This window comes from Oreochromis niloticus, linkage group LG23 (assembly GCF_001858045.2).
Source record: "Oreochromis niloticus isolate F11D_XX linkage group LG23, O_niloticus_UMD_NMBU, whole genome shotgun sequence".
NCBI classification, from domain to species: Eukaryota; Metazoa; Chordata; class Actinopteri; order Cichliformes; family Cichlidae; genus Oreochromis; species Oreochromis niloticus.
The window spans coordinates 44,587,516-44,607,753 of NC_031986.2; the positions used below are offsets into that span (position 1 = coordinate 44,587,516).

General features: G+C 44.1%; 2 protein-coding genes across 11 annotated transcripts in view; both read left to right on the forward strand.

Moving 5' to 3' along the window:
- The window catches only part of LOC100703507 (myosin IXB), a 53,132-nt gene extending 46,377 nt beyond the window's left edge, over nt 1–6,755 (forward strand). For 4 of the 10 annotated variants that reach the window (XM_019351700.2, XM_025902841.1, XM_019351702.2 and 1 more), the window contains 14 exons: nt 62–169; nt 271–441; nt 534–575; nt 654–765; nt 853–926; nt 2,070–2,262; nt 2,340–2,468; nt 2,561–2,666; nt 2,822–2,953; nt 3,334–3,457; nt 3,629–3,679; nt 4,316–4,431; nt 4,529–4,668; nt 5,107–6,755. In XM_019351700.2, the coding sequence (XP_019207245.1) occupies nt 62–169; nt 271–441; nt 534–575; nt 654–765; nt 853–926; nt 2,070–2,262; nt 2,340–2,468; nt 2,561–2,666; nt 2,822–2,953; nt 3,334–3,457; nt 3,629–3,679; nt 4,316–4,431; nt 4,529–4,668; nt 5,107–5,663 (2,055 nt within the window). In that variant the 3' untranslated portion in view covers nt 5,664–6,755. Of the gene's footprint in view, nt 1–61; nt 170–270; nt 442–533; nt 576–653; nt 766–852; nt 927–2,069; nt 2,263–2,339; nt 2,469–2,560; nt 2,667–2,821; nt 2,954–3,333; nt 3,458–3,628; nt 3,680–4,315; nt 4,432–4,528; nt 4,681–4,778; nt 4,855–5,106 lie in introns of all 10 variants that reach the window. The other 6 variants (XR_002058307.2, XM_019351704.2, XM_019351705.2 and 3 more) reach the window with 6 other exon arrangements.
- Nucleotides 6,756–9,514: 2,759 nt separating this feature from the next.
- On the forward strand, nt 9,515–17,821 carry use1 (unconventional SNARE in the ER 1 homolog (S. cerevisiae)). Its single transcript, XM_005479164.3, has 8 exons — nt 9,515–9,671; nt 13,290–13,339; nt 13,542–13,620; nt 13,710–13,862; nt 14,013–14,028; nt 14,161–14,182; nt 14,273–14,435; nt 16,332–17,821. The coding sequence occupies exons 1-8, from the start codon at nt 9,573–9,575 to the stop codon at nt 16,512–16,514; spliced, it is 765 nt and encodes a 254-aa protein (XP_005479221.1). The 5' UTR covers nt 9,515–9,572; the 3' UTR covers nt 16,515–17,821.
- The last annotated feature ends 2,417 nt before the right edge of the window (nt 17,822–20,238 follow it).

Sequence of the window (20,238 nt, forward strand, 5' to 3'; positions counted from 1 at the left end):
GACAGACTCAATGTAGGAAATGAGATTTGCACGTTTCTAAAAGGATTTTATTCCTCTGAAGGTGAATGATTTCCGCTCCAGGGGCAAGACGCTGTCAGAGACAGAAAACATCTTTGTGACAGCCACCATGCAGTTCAGAGAGAATATCAAAGCCATGTATTCTCTTCCAGTAAGTCTCTGAGCTGCCATCAAAGCAGCTTCATCACACCGATCGACGTTCACCCTCACCATCGTCTCTTCTTCCTCTTTTTCCCTCCCGTCTCCTAACAGAAACCCACCATCGGCTACAAAGGTCTAATGTCAGGCTACCAGAACAAAGTGATGCACCTGGCAGGGAGCAAAAAGAAGGAGGAAGTCCAACTGGTGGTGAACCTGTTCCAGTCGGTGCTGGATGGTTTCATCAGAGGAGAGATGAAGAAGGAGGAGGCTGAACCTGCAAAGGTAAAAACAAAACAACTCGAGTTGTTCAGCCTCGTTACTGCGAACAAGAAAAACAGTGTTTACACCTGTGTTTTCTGCCTGTCTGTCGTCAGCCTGCCAAAGCGAGAAAGAAGAGGAGGAAGAAAGACAAAAGTGTAAGTGGTGCTGTGTTTGAATTCTTTTATTTTATCACAGTAATGATTTTGTTTTTAATTGAGTGGTTGTCTTTTTAGGTGGAGAGTCCCCTGGATCACATATTCAGTAACTATCAGGTCAACATTATGCAGTCATGTGACCAGTGTACTTCCTACATCTGGGGCATGGAGAAGGCCTACATGTGCAGCAGTGAGTGCGCCCAACAAAACGTTTTCAACACAGCATGCTGTAAAAGTTCAGCTTCGACTGAGTTTAATTCTTCATCTTTTCTCACAGCTTGTAAAATGGTGTGCCACAAGAAGTGCATCTCCAAGATAAACACCGACTGCTCCACCTTCTGTGCCAAAAAGGTGGGTTTTCATCATAGACTGTAAGTAAAGGATGGCTGTACCTAGTGTGGTATCGCCTGCTGGTTTGCATTTGCCCACCAAAGGTTAGATCTGACTGCACGCTCCTGCAGCATGTCGGTGCAGTGGTTACCACTGTCACCTCGTAGCTCCTCCATACTCCTGCTTCCTCCCACCGTCTGAAAACATTCACATCTGGTTAATCCGTGATTTGAAGTTGATGAGAGGAAGATGAAGTGCTTAAAGTTTGTAGGATACCGTAAACGGGTTAATCCAGTGTTTTAAATGATTCTCATCTACTTAAAATTACCTCCTGTTCCTGTTAATTTAATTTTAAAAAAGCACAAACATAATAAAAATGATGTACTAGTTTACAGACATTGTGTGTAAATGTATGTTTAAATGTGGCGTGTAGTCTAACCTGCGTGGAGAGGTCAGTAAGACTACGAAAGCACAAGCACCTTTCATCTCATAGCCAGGTGTCAATCACAAAGTAGCCACGCCCAGAATCAAACCTCACTTTGCTTTTTGCTTTTGTTTTTAAACGTAACCAAAATTTACTATTTCCTATCGTCATGAAGAAGTTTGAAACTCATGTTTGGGACCATAAACTCGTCCCGAAGTGTTTACTGAACTAAAGTCGAGTCATTTTTCGTTACCATCAGTGTTGCCCTCTACTGGCCACTGGAGAGAATGCAGTTTTAAGTGGTGTCCATCTTTTATATACAGTCTGTGTTGTGCATGAAATAAAATACAGGGCTGCGTTAGTGATTAGTTATAAACACTGTGCATAAAAAGTTTCCTTAGCTTTGAATAAAAAATGTAATTTTCTAACTAAGTAATTCTTTTCTTCTGACCTTTTTTAAAAAGCTCAAAAGTCGACACTTAATTTGCAGTATCTGTATCAGCTGCATATTTATCTTTGATCATAGACATGCAGTGTTTTAAAACGTTAAATAAAATTAATGGAAGCGGCCCTTCGGGAGGAAGAAGCTGCCTGTGAAGCACGCTTCCACGTGTTCAGTCATATTTGGGAACATGTTTTTATATATAACGGCAGAGTGACTCGTTTGTAGTGAAGAATGTGTGATTCTGTGGATGGATTGTGGCGAGGTCTGACTGACCGCTGGTCTGGTGACTCCACAGAATGATGACGAGTTTACCGGGCAGCACTTCGGGGTGCGTGTGTGTCACCTGCTCAATGAAAAGAATCCGGTACCGATGGTGCTGGAAATGATGCTGGAGCACGTGGAGATGCACGGCCTCTACACGGAGGGCATCTATCGCAAATCGGGCTCTGCCAACCGAATAAAAGAGCTTCACCAGAAACTGGACACAGGTCAGACGTCAACTTGGTTTCTTCTTTTTCTGACTCATAAAATTACATCACTGAGCTGATGACGACTCTGTGTTTAGACCCCAACTCGGCCTGCCTCGAAGACTATCCCATCCACACAGTGACAGGCTTGGTAAAGCAATGGCTGAGGGAACTGCCAGACCCACTGATGACCTTCACACATTACAATGACTTCCTGCATGCAGTCGGTGAGGAGGACACTTCTCACTAGTGTGCTCGTGTCTTTGCATTTTTGTCTGTGTTTGAAGAATTGATTTATGTTGCATTTTCCTCTTGTCAGACCTGCCGGAGAAGCAGGAGCAGCTTCATGCCATCTATAAAGTGCTGGATGAGCTCCCGACTGCAAATTACAACACCTTGGAGAGGCTCGTCTTCCACCTCGTCAGGTAGGGATCCTCGTTTGTTTGATTCTGATCATAAAGTCTGTTCACTCCTACTGCACTGAGATGGCTTGGCTCATTGTCTCCTGTCTTATTTGTTATGCGTGTATTCAGTTAAACAGTGAGGTGATCATTTACAGCAGTGTGTGATTCTCCTGCAGGGTGTGCAAAGAAGAGGCTCACAACCGCATGTCTCCAAACTCACTGGCCATAGTGTTTGCACCGTGTATCCTCCGCTGCCCGGACAGCGCAGACCCACTGCTCAGCATGAAAGACGTTGCCAAGACAACCACGTAAGACCACCATGAAATCTCATGAATGCAATATGAGGATTGAATTGGGTGGGTGGGGGGTGTCCTTTGTTCACTTGGACTCTGAAAGAGGAAATATTTACATTTTCATTTATTCGGTTAATTCAGTTTATTTTATATAGCACCAATCCTCAACAACGGTTGCCTCAAGAGGCTTTATATTGTAATTTAAAACCCTAAAATAGTAGAAAGAAGCCCACCAATCACATGACACCCCCTCCCTGTGAGAGGGACTTGCTGACAGTGGGAAGGAAAAACTCCCTTTTAACAGGAAGATCCAGGCTCAGCCGTCTAATCTTTAATGTCCAAAACCTCCTGAAGGCTGGAAGAAGTGTGGGTCCTGATGGCTCTTTTGTTTGCAGGTGTGTGGAGATGCTCATCAACGAGCAGATCCGGCGCTACAACGAGAAGATGGAGGAAATCGAGCAGCTGGAGTACGCCGAGGCTTTAGCCGTTAACCAGCTGAAGCTCAAGAGGCAGAACACGGTGAGGAAGAGAGCGCCGCTCGCCTCTGTCCGCGTCCTTGTCCATTTAGCAAAATTAAGTCGACACTGAGATGTTGGATGAAGGTCACATAATAAAGTCGACCCCACTGTCAGAATCTGATATCCTTAGCTTCCGTGCGTAACGTGTCCAATGTTCCTTGTCTCTCTTTAGCACTACTGGCGTTTACCGCTCAGGTTATCAGCTCCTTACAAAGGAGCGGCGGTATGTATCATCGATTTCTCCTGGTAGAGTCGACCTTGTAGTTGTAGTTTGTAGTGGTCTGCCATGTCGAGGCGCCTGTGCATGGCATGTAAGATGTGGGTCAAACTTTGGCTGTCGTGTGTGTGTTTGGGGGGTTTTTTTCTTTCCTTAATACTGTTTATTCTTCCATACTAACTGGGAATAGACTGCATGTTGCTGTTAACTGGTTTGTGCCCTGCTTGTGATGTGAGAGGACACCGTGGTTCTGGGTTTGAAGGACTGTTACTACCTTAAAACAGCTGTTTTGTGACTGATTTGTTCAACCTTTAGAGGAAAGAAAGCCACAGAGCTCTGAAGGTCATGTTATCTACAGAGCAATCACTCTGCAACACAAACACTTTGGTGAAAAGAGTAAAAGTGTGCATTCACTTTGATCTCTTTTAATACTCTCTGTTGCTGTAAGAATTCATATGCAGGTGCATGAAAACCTCACCATCACCCTGCCTTTCTCTCGACCTCACTAACACCTTTTGGTTCAGTTTCAGGTTTGGGTTAAAGTCATATACATGTGTGCTTTCCATTTCTCCTTTAGTGTTTGTTATAGTCTAGTGTGGTGTTTTCAGTTTGGGTGAAGGTGTGATCCTCTGTCTTGTGCAGATGCATGAGAAGGTCAGCACTGATCTGAGCGTGGTCCCCGAGAACGAGCCTCTGGATTCGGACACGGAGGCCGAGAAGAACCTGATGGAACGTATCAAGTCCATCAAGCAGGAGAAGTAAGATCGCTCTCTTAGCACTTTTCAGTTCCTCATTTCTGCTGTCTTCATTGTCCAGTTCCTAATGCATGTGATTTCCTCTTCATCTCACCTTCAGAGAGGATCTCGCCTATCGCCTGCCAGAGATGGAGCAGCCTGGTTCAGACCAGGAGAATTTGGACTCCGAAGCCTCGCTGAGCTCTGAGAGCCTCTTGGACGAGCAGCAGCGCTCCTCTGCTCACAGCTCAGAGCCTGAAGGTCAGTAGTAAGGTACAGTCTGGACTTCCTACCTGTTTCTGTCACCTGCGGGTTTCTGACCAGACCACGGGGCCTGCTGGGCGGGGCCCTTCCTGTCTTTTGTGGCACAGGTCTGGACCAGTGATGGTGAAGGTGGGCGGTGACGTCTGCTCTGTCGGAGGTCGGAGGAACGGCAACCGTGTTTTTGTGTGTTTGTGTGCATGTAAATGCATGTGTGGCACGGCTGCATGCTCAAATTTCACCCAAAGTTGATTTGCTGAACATTTGCCGTCCACATCAGATCAGATGCTTGTAATTGTAACTCACTGGGTGTATTTTTTGATTTTTTTCTTGCAAATCATGGTTGCATGATCTTCCATTTGCCTTTTCCCCTTTCACACTGCTGTGAGCCTCTTGGTTAAATATTCCTCATTCTTCCTCTATCCTCTTCTCTTCCAGGACGAGGTGCTCATCAGCTGAGGAGATCCAGACCGCTTTGTCTTCCCAAACCTTCAGATCTGACCCAGAGGCCGAAAGTCCCCGGCGGACGCATCTCTGTGTCAACCCTCACCCCTGCTAGCTCCACCTCTTCTTTGGCCAGCTGCACTTCTTCAACTTCTGAAACCTCCAACGCCTCCTTCAGGCATCCGCTTCAGCGTCGCAACCCCATCATCCCAAACACAGTTAAACTCCCGCAGGGAGTCTGCTCCCAGGCGGCAACCTCGAGTCCGCCTCACTCTCACGCTCCTCCTGGAAGCCGAGCGCCCGCCTTCTCGGTCAAGAGACGAGAGCAGCCCGGCCGCCGTAAAGACAGCACCCAGTCCCTTTACCTCGACGGCTCAGAGTGCGACTTGGTGCTGCGTTTTTCTTCCTGTCCTCCTTCAGCCGCCTCTTCCTCTTCTTCCATCTCCACGGCTGCGCCCACTCCTCAGCTCCAGCACAGCGGCACGAAAGTCCCAAATGTCCACAGACGGTTTTCTGACCCAGACATCCCGTATGTGGATGATGAAGTCTGAGCAGGGAGGAGCACAAACGACTGGAACGGCGAAGAGGATTAAGGGCGGCGACCCGCAAGCAGACAAACGAAACGAATTCAAACGCTCTCAGATTCGACGCAGGCGGCAGCAGAGCGCTCGGAGAGGCTGGAACTTGATGTGTGTATGAAAGGAAAGGAGAGACGCGACGACACGCGCAGCTGCTGCGGCTCCACATGCATGAACCCAGCTCACACAAACTGCAGCTGCTGCTGTCTGAGGGAACTCGATCAGCCAATGCAAACGTGTCGTTAGTAAAAAGGACTGGACCACATGTTGCCAAGCACCTTTTCAATCTTTTTAATATATTGTCCTCACTGTTGATTGCTTCAGTTGGACCAGAGGCAGTTTCCTCCCGTAGCCTCATAATGATTTTTTTTTTTTTAAATTTGTGCTAATTCAAGAAAATATTGCAGGTTTCAGTCGCACTTTTCATTTCTTAGTTCTCCCAGTGAGTGAAACTCGCTCGCTGAAACATTAGCTAGTGCCTTGATGTTGTACATTGACTTGATAAAGAAGCTCATTCTCATGTCACGATGATGGAACGGTGCTCGTAGAGGGAGGGATGTGTTTGTTGTGGAAAACAAGGACCTAAACCTGCACATTGTGACTGTTGCACACACACAAAAACAAACAGCTTTTTCTGTTCACCTTCATGTTTTACCCGCCGCACAACACACACCAGATAGGAAATCATTGCATTCATGCAGCAAAGGGAACGGGAGCAGCACACGCCACTTTCTCCACAGAAACGACAAAAAACCCACACAAACCCAGCCGTGATCCAAGAGCGGTGGCACCACGTGTCCTTGAACTTCCCCTCCTCTAAAATCACTCAGTCCCATTATTAGAAAAGTGCTGAAGCACAGCTCCGGCCAACTTTGTATGAAATGTAATACTAATGTTCCTCTCTGACTGCTGACGATGATGATGATGATGTATGATGATGTTGGTTTGTCTGGATTATGAGGAAGATGTTCTGATGTGTAACAGAGTGCATGGTGACTTTGACTGAATGAGCTGTAATGTTTATTAGTAGTAACATGAAAATACAGTACATGATGCTTGTAACGTCCGCTGCTGTGTGTTTCCATCACGCACAATTAGAACGTTTTTCTTTTACCCTGGAAACAGACGATGGTGATAAACAAGGGTTATTAAAATAAAACTGTAGGACGTTTATAAACTCTCCAGGAGTTAGTCTGCTCCAAATTAGGTTCATAGGTTGACTTGGACCTTCAGCACAGACAAAATGTAGTAACATGAAACTAGAAATACTGCACCTAAATTCAAAATTCATTCACCATAGACTCCCTTCATTGCATTAGATTAGGTACATGTTGCTAGTACTGGGTACAGACCACCTGGTGTGGTCTCCTGCTGGTGTAGCTCATCTGCTTCAGGGTTTAACATGTTCAGAGATGATCTTCTGCACTCCTATAAGCTCCAAGCTGTCAGGCCAGCCTCTGAACTTTAGCATCAAACTGCCCCTCGCTGGATATTTGCTCTTATTTGGATCTTTATCTGTAAGCCCCAGAGATGGTTGTGTGGGACAATCCCAGCAGATCAGCAGTCTTTGAAATCCTCACACCAACAACCACTTAAATCCCCTTTCTTGCTCATTTTGATGCTCATTTTGAACTTCAGCGGGTCATCTTGATTATATATTTAAATACACTGACTTGCTGCTGTGTGATTGGCTGATTAGATATTTGCATTAACCACTAGGTGAACAGGTGTACCTAATAAAGTGGCCGGAGTGTGTATGTTTAACATTTTGCTTTAAGATGGCTAAAACTCCCAGAGGTGGGTATAATTTTAGTCTTTCAGAGTCGTCCCTGCATTAAACAGTCATTAAAACTCGGGTCAGGTCTTCTTAAATGAGCCGCTTCTTTGTCGCAGTAAACTGCAGCCGTCTGCACAGACCTCACTGTTTTTGATTTTGTGGGTGTTTTGTGTGGAGTGGAATTGATGCACCTTTAGCACACAAAGGCTCCACAGTTCAGGATCAGCTGCCACAATGCAAGATCTGTTTTTCAAGTGATGTCATACGAGTTATTTCTTCAGACTTCATAAAGCTGCACCAGAGCCGCACACAGGAAATTACACCAACATGAGTTTTAACAGTGTCACGCAATGCGCCCCTTGAAGTGGTTACATTTATTTTTACCATTTTTACGCCCTGAACTGCGGTCAGCATTTTCCTTCCTGGTCGTGGGTGATTTATCAGCCTTGCACACCATCCACTGTTAAGCAAATTAAAGTTGATGTAGTTTCACTTACCTCCATGCAGGTTGGTATACGTGAGTATTGATAGATGATTGTTTTCCTCTCTGCACCACCCTCACAGCTGGGCATGTTCAGGTTGAAGGGCGCTGCAGTGGTAGTTATGTGAGGTCTTTATAATTATTTGTTAATCTAGTTCAAAGTGTTTATCCCACCTAACAGGTGCAAACAAAGTCCTGAAGCGATCAAGGCCTGAACAGACTGGGACTATTTTTTTGACATGAAGACTAAAATTGCTGCTCTGAGGATTTGAACGGGCTGTGTCATGTGACCTGCCGGACTGCAGACAGACCACCTTCTTGAACTTTATCCACAGGAATCCACAGATGCCTCATATCTGGAAAACGCCTTTAGCAGCTCCAACTTCAGCCCACTGGTGGTGCAGAAGTGTCTGAGCCACAGATAAGAACCTTGGTGAGAAGATTCAGACAACTGTCTCCAATCTGTGCTCCACACTGCAAAAATAGCTATGATTCTAGAAGCTGTAGATGATAGGCATAAGAAAAGGTCTAAACACTGAGTGCCCTGACTCATCTTTGCTGCGCCACTAAATAAAGTGATGCAGACAGTGTACTGAATGGCCTATTATACTTTACGCACTGTAGTATAGTGATAAGCACAACATGACTTTATATCAAGTGCTAATCTTTCATTCCATCTGTTTACATGTAAGGCAGTTTGAGTGTCATAGATACCGTACAGCAAAATATAACCCATGTTTTATAAAACAAAACATAATCAGTCAATATAGGCATACATGGATACTTGATAAACTATCAGGCCACCACCCAGTGCAATGTTTATTCCACAATTACCCTAAATTAACAGTACTGAAAATATCAAACTCATTTTCTATGTTTCTGTAACGGCTGAGCCACCAGTGTGTCCAAGCCTGACACTCAAAAATGATATTTTTCATTTTATTAATGTTATCTTTTACAAAAAAGCTGAAAAACAGCAAACCACATCATTATTATCATCATTATTATTATTATTATTATTATTATTATTATTATTATTGTTTAATGGCATTGCTGAAAAGAAAAAATCGTTGTTTTTTTTTGTTGAACGTTGTGCTTGACTCTCAGAGAAGTCCAGTATGGCGCCTCAAATTGGGGTATAAAAAAGTGAATTTAGTTTTTTATTTGCCCAATAAATAAAATTTTAAAAACAATATAACTTTTAGTTTTACCCAAATACATAAAATGGTTATGTTTGAGTGTTTTTATGGCAGTATTTTTTTAAGAACTGTATATAAACACATACAAAACATACATAAATAAAAAAAGTACTACATACAGACATGTTGTGGTTTTCGTGCCAGAATGGTGTGTTTTATATTTATTTTATTTTATTTCTCTCGAATAGAGAGAAAGAGATTAAGATAAAACTTTGGGGTCTAACGAGATCTTATTGATAACAACAACAACAATAATAATAATAACAATAATAATAATAATAATAATAATAATGAGTCTAGCTTTTTAAATTGAAATTTTCAATGACGACGTAAAAAAAAAGAGGCGGGCGACGCTCCGCCCATAACGTCTGCGCCGCTCTGCTTGACGTCAAACTGCTGCGCCGCTGTGCGGCTTCAAACCAAACATGGCTTCCCGACTAGAAATCAATTTCATCAGGTTATTGTCTCGCTGTGAGTCTTTGGCGTCGGAGAAACGGGGAGAGACGGAGTGGAGGCTTGAAAAGGTAACCCGGCACGGCTCGGAGCGGCTGTAACGACCATGTCGTGATGACGTTAGCCTGACTGTTGTTGTTGTGAGCCGCTGTTAGCCACGTCGTCACCTAAACCTTTCTGTTTGGTGTCGGGAGGCACATTTAAGCTGTTCACCCCTCGCGCACAGGTTCAATCATAGCCGAGATGTCACCGTAGCGACACACGGCGAGTCTGCGCAGTCTGCTACTCCAGATTTGCTGTATTTTAGTGTTTAATCTCGTTTCTGAAGCTTTCCTTTCACCTATGTTCCTCGCAGAAGATCCTCCGTATGTTCATATCTTTAACAGTAACTTTATTTATTTATAGCATTTTTTTAAAAAACGATCGGCTGCGAATCAGCTACAACCCGAGTTTTCCTCCAGCCGTCCAACCTCTGCTGCCTTATAGAAAGTTAAGTCAGGAGCTGCAGTCAGGTCATGTGCACCAGCGGGGTGTGATGCAGCCTCTAAATTACATCGCGATATTTTAGAGAAATATTTGCGATAATACTTATTATGCTATGAAAAATAGTGCGCATCATGTTGGGTGAAGGACATCCATCCACCCATCCTTTCTTCTTTTCCAGTGAGCTGCTGACCTTAAAGTGTGGCTTTTATTAAGCAGCAGTGTTGTAGTGCAGCAGCAGTGACACAGCAAAAGTCAAATGTAAGCACACAAGTACTCCAGGTAGTCCCAGAAAGTTGTTTCTGTTCATCTGGGCATTTTGTTTTCAGTGGGAGAAACAATTCATCACTCACCTGTGACTTCTTCCTCATTCTCACCTCGCTGCAGTTTTCCCCAGCCCTTTAAACATTTGCATATCATCCAAAACCAGCACCAGCCAAGTTTCATGATCTTTAATATACTATTGTCATAATCATTGATGGTGGGCGCGAGAACCATTCAGAGGTCACAGGGGAATGGTAGGTGAAAGGTGAAAGACGTACTCTTAGGCCCCCTCCTCGGTTCAGAGATGGTCTTTCCTTTTTCACATAAATGGCCTCCTTTACTCCTTACTCCTTTGAAAGCCGCAGAGTTGCAGTGAAATACTCTGGGTCGAGTTTTCTGTGGAAATTTAGTTTTTGTTAAACTAAAGTAACTTAAACTTGTAATTCTTAAGGAGGGCACATCCTGGCCAGGTGAGGTGTGTCACAGGGCTTACATGGAGAGACAGGTAACCACTCACACCCACACTGTTGATCTGTGGAACCAGCACACCCTAGACAGGGAGTCTGGATCGACTCCCTGTATAACTAATCTGATCTCTGAGTCTTAACCAGTAGGCAGTAGAGATCGTAGAGCCGATGGGTGAGGGGACTGGCCCGATTTAGAATCACCAGTTAACCACAGATGCATGTCTTTGTGCTGTGTAAACTCCACACAGAAAGGCCCCACACTGGATTCGAACCCAAGACACCGGCTCCTAGCATCTCCTCCTTCGTAGTGTTTGTGCCTCTAGTGGTGAAACATGTTTGTTGTTGCCACCTTCATCAGGAACAGCTCTCGTTCATATTTTGCAGAGCAGTGAAGTTGTTGAGTAGCTCCCTTATTAAGTCCTCACACTGCTCTCGTACTCAGATATGCTTGGGCGGGGCCTCAAATCAAAACAAGTAGTTGAACATTTTACCTCGATTAACATTAACAAAGGAGTTTCCTTTATTTACTTGTTCTTGCCCCCATAGTTTGCTGACAGGGTTTGACCTGTAAATGTGCTCAGCGGTTAAAGCTGCGATATTGTGATCGCGCTCCAGCTGTTGAAACAGATTGGTGGTCTTACCTTTGGACACTGAAACTGTGTTGAGGTCTTTTTACATCATGCTTCATGTCATGGAGGCACGTAACTGCGTGAACTCTCATTGGGTGAAATGTTAACAGAATTTAAATTTAAAACAAAAAAAATGACATGGACCAGATCACATCAGTTGGGGGTTCTGAACATCGGTTTTGATTTATTTTCAATTAATTACGCGGCTTGTGTTGTTTTGCTGGGAAACATAAATGCATAGAGTTGCTATATGAGACTTTTATAACGTAAAGATTTGTACTGCTGTTTTCATGGACGATGTGATTGTGGTTGTTCGGTGAAGGGAAATTACTGCTAACTTTTGTTACTAAAACTTTGACCACTAGGGGGCAGCACTACTAACAGGTTTCTTTTTAGTAACCGCTCCTCATGAGATCTCCTCTTTTGCCAGGCTGTCGTTTAAAATACAGACGTGCCTGTTTTTAAATAAAGGTTACAGTGACACACTGCACCCTCTTGTGGTGCAAAGTGGTATTACAACAAAGTGCAGCTTTTATCTTTGACACAGCACACATGTGTTTGGGTTAAATTCAGAGCAGTTGCCTGTTTAAATTCCACTGAAAGCTTTAATTTAGTTTATGAGGTTTAAATAGTGTGAATGTGTGTGTGAATGGGTGGATGTCTGGATATGTAAAGCGCTTTGGGGTCCTTAGGGACTAGAAAGCGCTATATAAATACAGGCCATTTACCATTTACCATTTTAAACCCAAGAATTAACAATAAGCAGCTTTAAAGGAACAGTAGCTGATTTAAATGTGTGACCTGCAGCTTTAACGCAAACGAGTAACAACAGGCGTCACCAGGCCACTTGGGACTGAATAAATCCAAACGCCTCTTCTCGGTGACCTCGTGTCACGGTGTACCGAGTGGCTCCCTACAGCTGAGCAGTGAAGACCCTTTAATCTGAACCAGCAGGATAAACCAATCAGCTGCTTGATTTTTACTTTTAGAGTAGATGAAAGGTTCGAGTAACTAAAGTAACAACAGTCAGTACGACCCTGACAGCTGTCAAACACTTTCTTCTTGCACTGCTTCCTCCTTATTACATTTATCATTAGACCACATTTACACGTGGCCTGATGTGGTGAGAGGTCTGTCGGAGGCTGACTTCTTTCTCTCAGTGAACCGACTCGCTGTTACAGCAGACGTGCTGTGAAGTTAAGTAAACTGACTTAAGTTTTATATCACCAAATCAACACTTTGACTCATCCGTGCCAGCATGGCTATAAACTGCAGCTTGACTGGTTGGTGGAGATCAGCGGCCACTGGGCGTTGGTTGGAGTTTGAAATACGGTGCATTTACATATTTAGTGCTTGCCGTGACTTATTTTCTAACACAGCTGCAAACTGAAGATGTGTTCCAGCCTGGTGTTAGTGTAACCTCAAAGATGCTTTGCTGCAAACAGGAACTATTAAAGATATATTTAAGGATCCTCCACTTGATGCTGTTTACTGGCACCGAGTCATTTGCTTTTCTCAGGAACCGTCTCTGCAGGGTCACAGCTGTTTTGCATCTTAGCCTTTCCGCATTATCACTGTGTGTGTGTCGGTGAAGACTACACTGTTCACCTGCAGCAGCTTCTGTGTCCTGTTTGGGTTTGTGACCCACCCTCTGTAAGAGACTCAGCCTACTTTTACAAGAAACCTCGTCAGTTAGACTCTGTTATTTGGCCCAGTGTAGTCCATGATATATGGATATTTATTTTTTTAAATGTATTAATATTTGTTACTTTGAAATAAAGATTTGATTGATGAGATAAATGAGAGCATGTGAGCAGCATCACTGTTTCTGTTTGGTCTCCTCCAGTATGTGGGCGCCCTGGAAGAGATGCTGGTGGCTCTGAGGAAAAGCCTGAGGTAACACCACCCTCCACTTTTATGTCTCCATGTTTTCTTTTTTTGCCTGAAAAGGTACATATATTATTAAGAACCTATTTTAAATATGTTTGGTTGTAACAGGTCACATCAGGCTTACGTGTTATGAGCACAGAGGTTTGATCTGCTGGTTTCAGCTTAATAACACAAAGTTTTGTCAGTAAGCGGTTGTGTGTTCTTCCAGCAAACCAACACCAGAGGTCCTGGCTGAATACACCAGAAAAGTCAATTTTCTGAAAGGAACTCTAGAAGCAGAGAAGCTGGTCAGTTTTTTCTGCTTTTAGCACGACACACCTGTGTTTTCTTGTGTCTTTGAGTTTTCTGACTTCCTGTCCCTCCCGCTCTGCTTCAGTCTTCACCAACAGAAAAAGCTTTAGCTAATCAGTTCCTCGCCCCCGGCCGGACGGCCACGATGGCCAACGAGAGGATGTCTGTCACTAAAAAAGTCCACACGCAGACGAAGGCGCGGTGCACGGGAGAGATGAGGGACGAGCTGCTCGGCACGGTAGGACGCTCTCACAGTACTGCAGACGTGACCTGTTGTGTGAACTGCAGTGCGCCTCCTAAACTACAGCAGTGTGGTAGAAAAGTTTAAATAAAAAGTTTCCCACATTTTGTCTTAAACTCATAAATGTTTTTTTTTCTGTCGCCACAGGGGTCGTCGGGAAAAGGTACGAAATACTCGTCCTCTTGGATTTAATAACATTTAGATGGAAATATGACGAATTATATTTCGATAGGACTGTATTTGTTTGTTTTTAAGAAAAAGGTGATTTTATTTTTCTTCTCTCTCCTCACGTCAGACGGAGACTTGAGGAACCGAAGGTAAAGTCGAGCTTTTCTAAATGATCTCATGTGTTAGACTTGTTTTTGGGACTTGGTGTAAAAGCTTCAACCTGTGTCACCTCTGCGCAGATGTTTTCCTCTGGACGAGCGTCAGTCTGCCGCAGAGCTGGACGCCGTCCTGCAGCATCACCACAACCTGCAGGAGAAGCTGGCTGAAGACATGCTGAACCTGGCCAGAAATCTGAAGAACAACACTTTGGCTGCGCAGAACATCATCAAACAAGACAACCAGGTAAGCGGACAGATATATCGAATAAATAAATCACAGATTTGACGTAAAGCTGTTTTTGATTCGTAGCTGAACCGTCTGGGTTTGTGAGAAAAAAAGTTTAATGGCAGATTTGTTTCCAGATCAAGAAGTTGCGGGAAAAAAATTCACCTTTTAATTTGCATCTCTAAACTAAATGCATGCACAAATCTAAACGCACAAAATAGTTTGCAGTTCAAACAGACAGTTTTCAGACCACAACAAGCTTTTGCACCTGGCTAATTGAGCCAAAGCACGCCCCCAAGCAACAGCGCTTTCAGCTGAAACAGTGGGAGTCCTCCAAGATGGAAATCCAACACAGAGTGTGGGGAAATGTTGTTTGCTCCCAATCAGCTGTGTCTAAACTCAGGAGCAAAATGGGAAGACTGTGGGAACATATGGTAGTCAGAACAGTGAGTCAGTGTGGCGCTGAAGCTAAACAGGAAGTCAGCTCCCACACTTAACAGCAGAAAACACACAGTGGGCTGAATGTGCAGTGGCCACGGAGATGATGCTGGAACTTTAGCTGTGTCAAGATGGAAGCACAACGAGAACAGTTCTCATTTAAATATATTAAACTCGCCGACCAGTTCTGACACTTTCAGCTCCTGTAGATTTCTTTAGGACACGGGGGTGGCACATTCAAAGCCTTTCTCCCTGATTCACTTCTGACTCTGGGAACAAACTTTTATGATGGTTGGGTTGGTAAAAGCTATGGGAAGGATTAGCTGAAGTTTGGGCACTTTGTTTGTTTCAGGGTGATGATGCATCCTGCCCGATATAAATACAAGCTCGAAGTAAGAAATTAAAGTGAAGTCAGAGTATACAGAGCCCAAGCAGAGGGGTGTGCTATGAAGGGAGGTTAATGGTTTGGAGAGCCACATCATCCTTAAAATCAGAGGTTTCAGTGTCACAGAAGGGCCTTTCTTTTTACTACATCACAGAGATAACTTGTGATGGAAATATCTGTAGGAGCAGAGGATGCTGGAAGAGCCACATTTCCACCGACTTCTTATTTACAGCAGCCTTTAAGTGCAGTATAGACCCTCTGCTGTACCTATATACATTTTATATAAGTAGGCTGTTAAGTCAAAAACTGACTCTAATCTGCTGCCGAATCTCTTTTAAGCTGCTGGAATTGCAGCTGCTGCATCAGGCTGCAGGACAGGCGTAACGTTTAAGCTGTAATGTTAGAAATAAGCACTAAAAGCGCACTCGGAATAAATATATTAACTCGAAGAACAGCTTGTGGGCCTTTTTTATGTTCTACATAGATTTTTATCATAATTACCTGTTAGCTTCCCTGATTGGAGTAGGGGACACTCGTATGGATCGTTTTGTGCATGATGGAAACTTGGAAAAACTTGGTCCATAACAAAACATATGTTTTAACTGCTCGTCAGGAAAACTCGAACCAGCTTAAATGGAAAAAAAAATAGTTCTCCATGAGTGAAGCCCACACTTAAAGAATTCAGGGCATCATAAAAATGTGACAAAGTGCTAATTGTGATATTTTTATTCAAGATCCTTTTTTTCCTCCTCTCGTGCTGGCAGTATTTACATTTATTAAATCTTTGAAATCATTTATTTTAAGATTTATTTATTTATTTATGTGTTAGAAAGAAAAAAAGTTGTGCAACACAAAACCGTACTTCAGTAGTACTTCAGGGTACCTCTAGAGGTATTTCTACCTCCATTTGAGAAACTTGGAGGAGTTTAACTGATTCTGACCACAAGGGGGCAGTATAAGCCAGCTAACCGGCCTCTGGAGCCACACTGTGCATAAACGCTGCAGTCTCTGTGAGTGAGTGTTCCCGTCACTGGGCTTGTTTGTCTGTGGTTGTGATGTTTATATCAGCGATGTCTCCCTCTGCCTCGCAGACTCTGAGCCAGTCCATGCGTCAGGCGGACCTGAACTTCGAGAAGCTGAAGACGGAGTCCGAGCGGTTGGAGCAGCACACTAAGAAGTCTGTGAACTGGCTGCTGTGGTTGATGCTCATCCTAGTCTCCTTCACCTTTATCAGCATGATCCTCTTCATCAGAATCTTCCCCAGACTCAGATGATGACCGTGATCATCCTCTGAACTCTTAGTCCCAACATGCTCCCGTGTTTACAAGAGCAGTAACTTCATAGGCCTCCGTAGAGCTACAGCGATACAGATCAGTAGCTGTCAGTATCAAAACAAATCAGTTTCACGGACTGTCACTTTACACTTTTGAAACTGAAATCTTTCTCCTCTACATTAAAGTTTAAATCATGGCTCGAAGCGCCAGAATTCTCTTTTTTTGACACAGCAGAATCTACTGGGAGCAAAGTCTTAATGCACGGACGACGGGACCTGAGCCTTAACTATTTTAACCGTCATCAGGACGGCTGCGAGCCAGTCAACACATGTATGTACTTTGTCACCAAGTGAAACTACAAACACACAGTCGTCTTTGGTGGAGCAGCTGTTTCATACTCGTGCACTGAAAGGCCGCCGTCAGCTGTAAATCAGTTTGTTACATTTCATTAACTGAACGCAAAGTAAAATGTGCCATCGTTTGCTAATGCTTTACTTTAAATCCCCAGTTTAGTATATTTGATTTGATAAACATCATATAACACGCTGTAATGTGGCTGTAAGCAGATATAAACATGCTGTACATTTTTATGATATGTCACGTTTCTACACTATCCAGTTCCGACCTCTGGGGCTGAAAAATGAAGAGTCAAAAACTGCAGTTCCACCTGTGGCCACTTGAGGCCCGCTCCAGGATTGAGTCGTTCACCCACAGACTCGCATGTTAAAATGTGGCGTTACAGTAGAAATAAGCACATTAACAGCCTGCTACTAGAAACAGTTAAATTCTGACCTTTTTGACAACTTTACTGGTTTTTTTCTTTCATACCTCACTTGTTTAAACTTTCCTGAGGCTTAAAGTCGGGCTGAGTCCACTTTGAGTGGCAGGAGGTGAATGTGAGGCAGGAAGCTGCAGGCTATTGTGATTCACCTCCAGTGAAGTTTGCTCTCACATGTGGTGGCTTCCAGTCCAAAAAACACAACAACGTAGGGATGACCAAAATCACAAACCACAGGGTGAGTGATGTTCTTTAAAGTAAAGCATTACCAGCTGTTCACTGAACGCAGCTCGGTAAACTCGCACTGGTGTTTATCATTTAAATGTTTAAACGTCGTTAAGGTTCAGAGCCGGCGTCGTCAGCCCTGTTTAAGTCTGTTTCCTGCGTCAGGTGATCGTGTTTGTTCTAGACTGTGACGGCTGCTGAAGCCGAGGTTCACGTCCCATTCCTGTTTGAGGGCTCACGTGTTGTGCGTAGTATCACTAAAATGTCGTCTGATTCAAGAGAGAAATAAAATAATTTAATTTCCCTCCGTTGTTGTCATTGTGAGTCCAGAGTGTGTTTGTGTTTTTCTGATAGATGCCTGAAGGTGTCAGTGTGGATCTAACTAATGCAGTGGCATCATACGGCCAGTGTGCGTCAGTCATGAGCTTTGAGTATCAACGCACGCAACAACCTCTGTGACCCCGGTGCCCGAGCGAGCAGTGATTCCCAAATTAAAGCCGCTACTCATTTAGGAGTGTTCTAAGGATGAAGTAAAGCTAAATAAAAGCCGCTGGCTGCAGAGGGGAAGGCACACGGCGATCGTGTGTGAATCTGCATTGTCGGCTTTTGTTCCTCCTTAATTTAGCCTGACAGCAGCTTCAAGTCTGAACGTTTCTCACAGGTTAAAGTTGCTCTTGTATTGTCAGCCTGACTCTTGTTTGAGGTCTGTAAGGCTGAGTAGCTTGTCCAGGCTTGCAGCTCTGCCCCAGACTGCTGCCGAGACCTGGCCTGCTGTGTATTTTAGGATCCCTGGGGGGCATTTCGCCTGCTGGGAGCCAAGGTATGCAGGCCACCGGGAGACCAAATGAGGCCGTGTCTCAGCAGAGGATCGTCATCCCTCGGTTTAATCACAGCTGTTTGTGCCTCCATTCTCAGGCCTTCGCTAATGCTCTTGGCCGTGTGATGTGTGATCTGCCCTGCCAGCGTGCGGTGCCGCTTTTGAACCGAAACGGCAGCGCATGACTTCATCCCTGGTGCGGTTTCCTATGTTCATTATGGTTTTACCCCAACGGCCGAACGAGACCGGAGGCTACGTAGAAAACCAAAGTTCAGCAGGGACCGAGACGTGTGAAGTTCCTAGAGTCAGAAAATATATCTCCCTGTGACGCCTGTTGAGGGCGCTTTCAACCTCTGACCCAGGAAACCTGAATGGGTTCCTTCCTGGAGTCTTTTCCCACAGGGATGAGCTGAAAATAGTGTTGGACTGCCTGCACTCAGACGTGTTTAGTAAATTTAGCTTAATTCAGTGCCATTTCCTAATAGGGTGCTCATTACAGGGGCTTAACCAGCAATCCTTTAAAAAAACCTACAAAACACAGTTGCTTCACTTTTCACGCTAATTTATATACTTCCCTTTCAAACTCTCTACAAAGTTCATTTACAAGTGCAGATAAGCATCGACGGCTGCAGAAGCACTGAGTGATTTAATGGCCACGCGCTACCAGCAAAAGCTACTTTCTTCATGGGCATTAATGGGTCACGCAGTTTCAGCCTTCATTTCAAATTACTGTTTCCAGTCAGCTTTGTAAAATGAAAAGTTCCAGCTTCTAGCAGAATGAGTAAAGCAAACGACCGTGTGAATACAGCTTCTAATCCTGCAGTTACCTTCTGATATAAACTCACCAGTCATTTAATTACTTGTTATTTTATTGTATTAGTTGCTGGTAACGTGTTGGAGCCTTCGTGCCCCTGGAAATGCTTTAAATCAAAGATTCGACAAAGTGCTGGAAACATTTCTCAGAGATTTTGGACCATTTTACTCAACAGCATCACACAGATGCAAATCTCCTGTTCTCTACTACTCTATTGGAATGACATCTGGTGACTGTATTCATAAAGGGACAGACACGGTTAGCAACAGTAGTCAGGTAGGCTGTGCGTGTAAATGATGCTTACCCCCCCTATCATTACATCATCACCAGTAAAACGAAGCAGGATGGATCCAATCTGTCTAATCAGATTCTGGCCCCACCATCCAAATGTTGCTACAGAAGCCACGACTCATCAGATCAGGAAACGTTTTTCTGATCTGTAGCTCAGATTCCTGTTCTTAGCTGACAGGACTGACACCAGGTGTGGTCTTCTGCTGTAGCACATCTGCTTCAAGGTTTGACATATGCATTCAGAGATGCTCTTCTGCATGGTTGTAATGTGTGGAGTTACTGTTGCCTTCTATCAGCTGGAAACATTCTCACCCAGAGAACTGCTGCGCACTGGATCTTTCTTTCAGGGTAAGCTCTGGCAGCGATGGTGTTACTGTCCAATCGATTTTGGACTCTGCTGGTGGATCTATATGATAATATGTGTTTTCTTATCAAAATCTGCATCTGAGGTTTACTTTGTATTTCAGTATGGTTGTAGTGTTGCACGGCCGATGAATTAATGGCTTTCATTTTGGCGACTACACATTTTACGAGCTCTTTATAAACCTTGACGACAACAATAACTTCTGAGCCGCCGAAATTAAAACGAAAGCTGCTTGAGCTCAAACAAAAGCTTCACACCCTTCAAAGGCTGATTGATAGCTGTGACTCAGTCCTAGGTTAAGGTTGGAATTAGCTGGGAATGCGTCAGTCCTCACGGAGACACGAAAAACGTGTGTGCGCTCTTTTTTCTTGTAGTTGGTGTGATGCCCCTAAAAGCCAGAGAGCACGGGGACAACCTCCGGCCTCTCCGCTACGG

Coding starts and splice junctions, on each gene's coding strand:
- use1 (XM_005479164.3), top strand. CDS start 9,573: ATGGCTTCCCGACTAGAAATCAATTTCATCAGGTTATTGTCTCGCTGT. Junction 13,621..13,709: donor CTCTAGAAGCAGAGAAGCTG/GTCAGTTTTTTC, acceptor GCTCTGCTTCAG/TCTTCACCAACAGAAAAAGC. Junction 14,183..14,272: donor GGAGACTTGAGGAACCGAAG/GTAAAGTCGAGC, acceptor ACCTCTGCGCAG/ATGTTTTCCTCTGGACGAGC.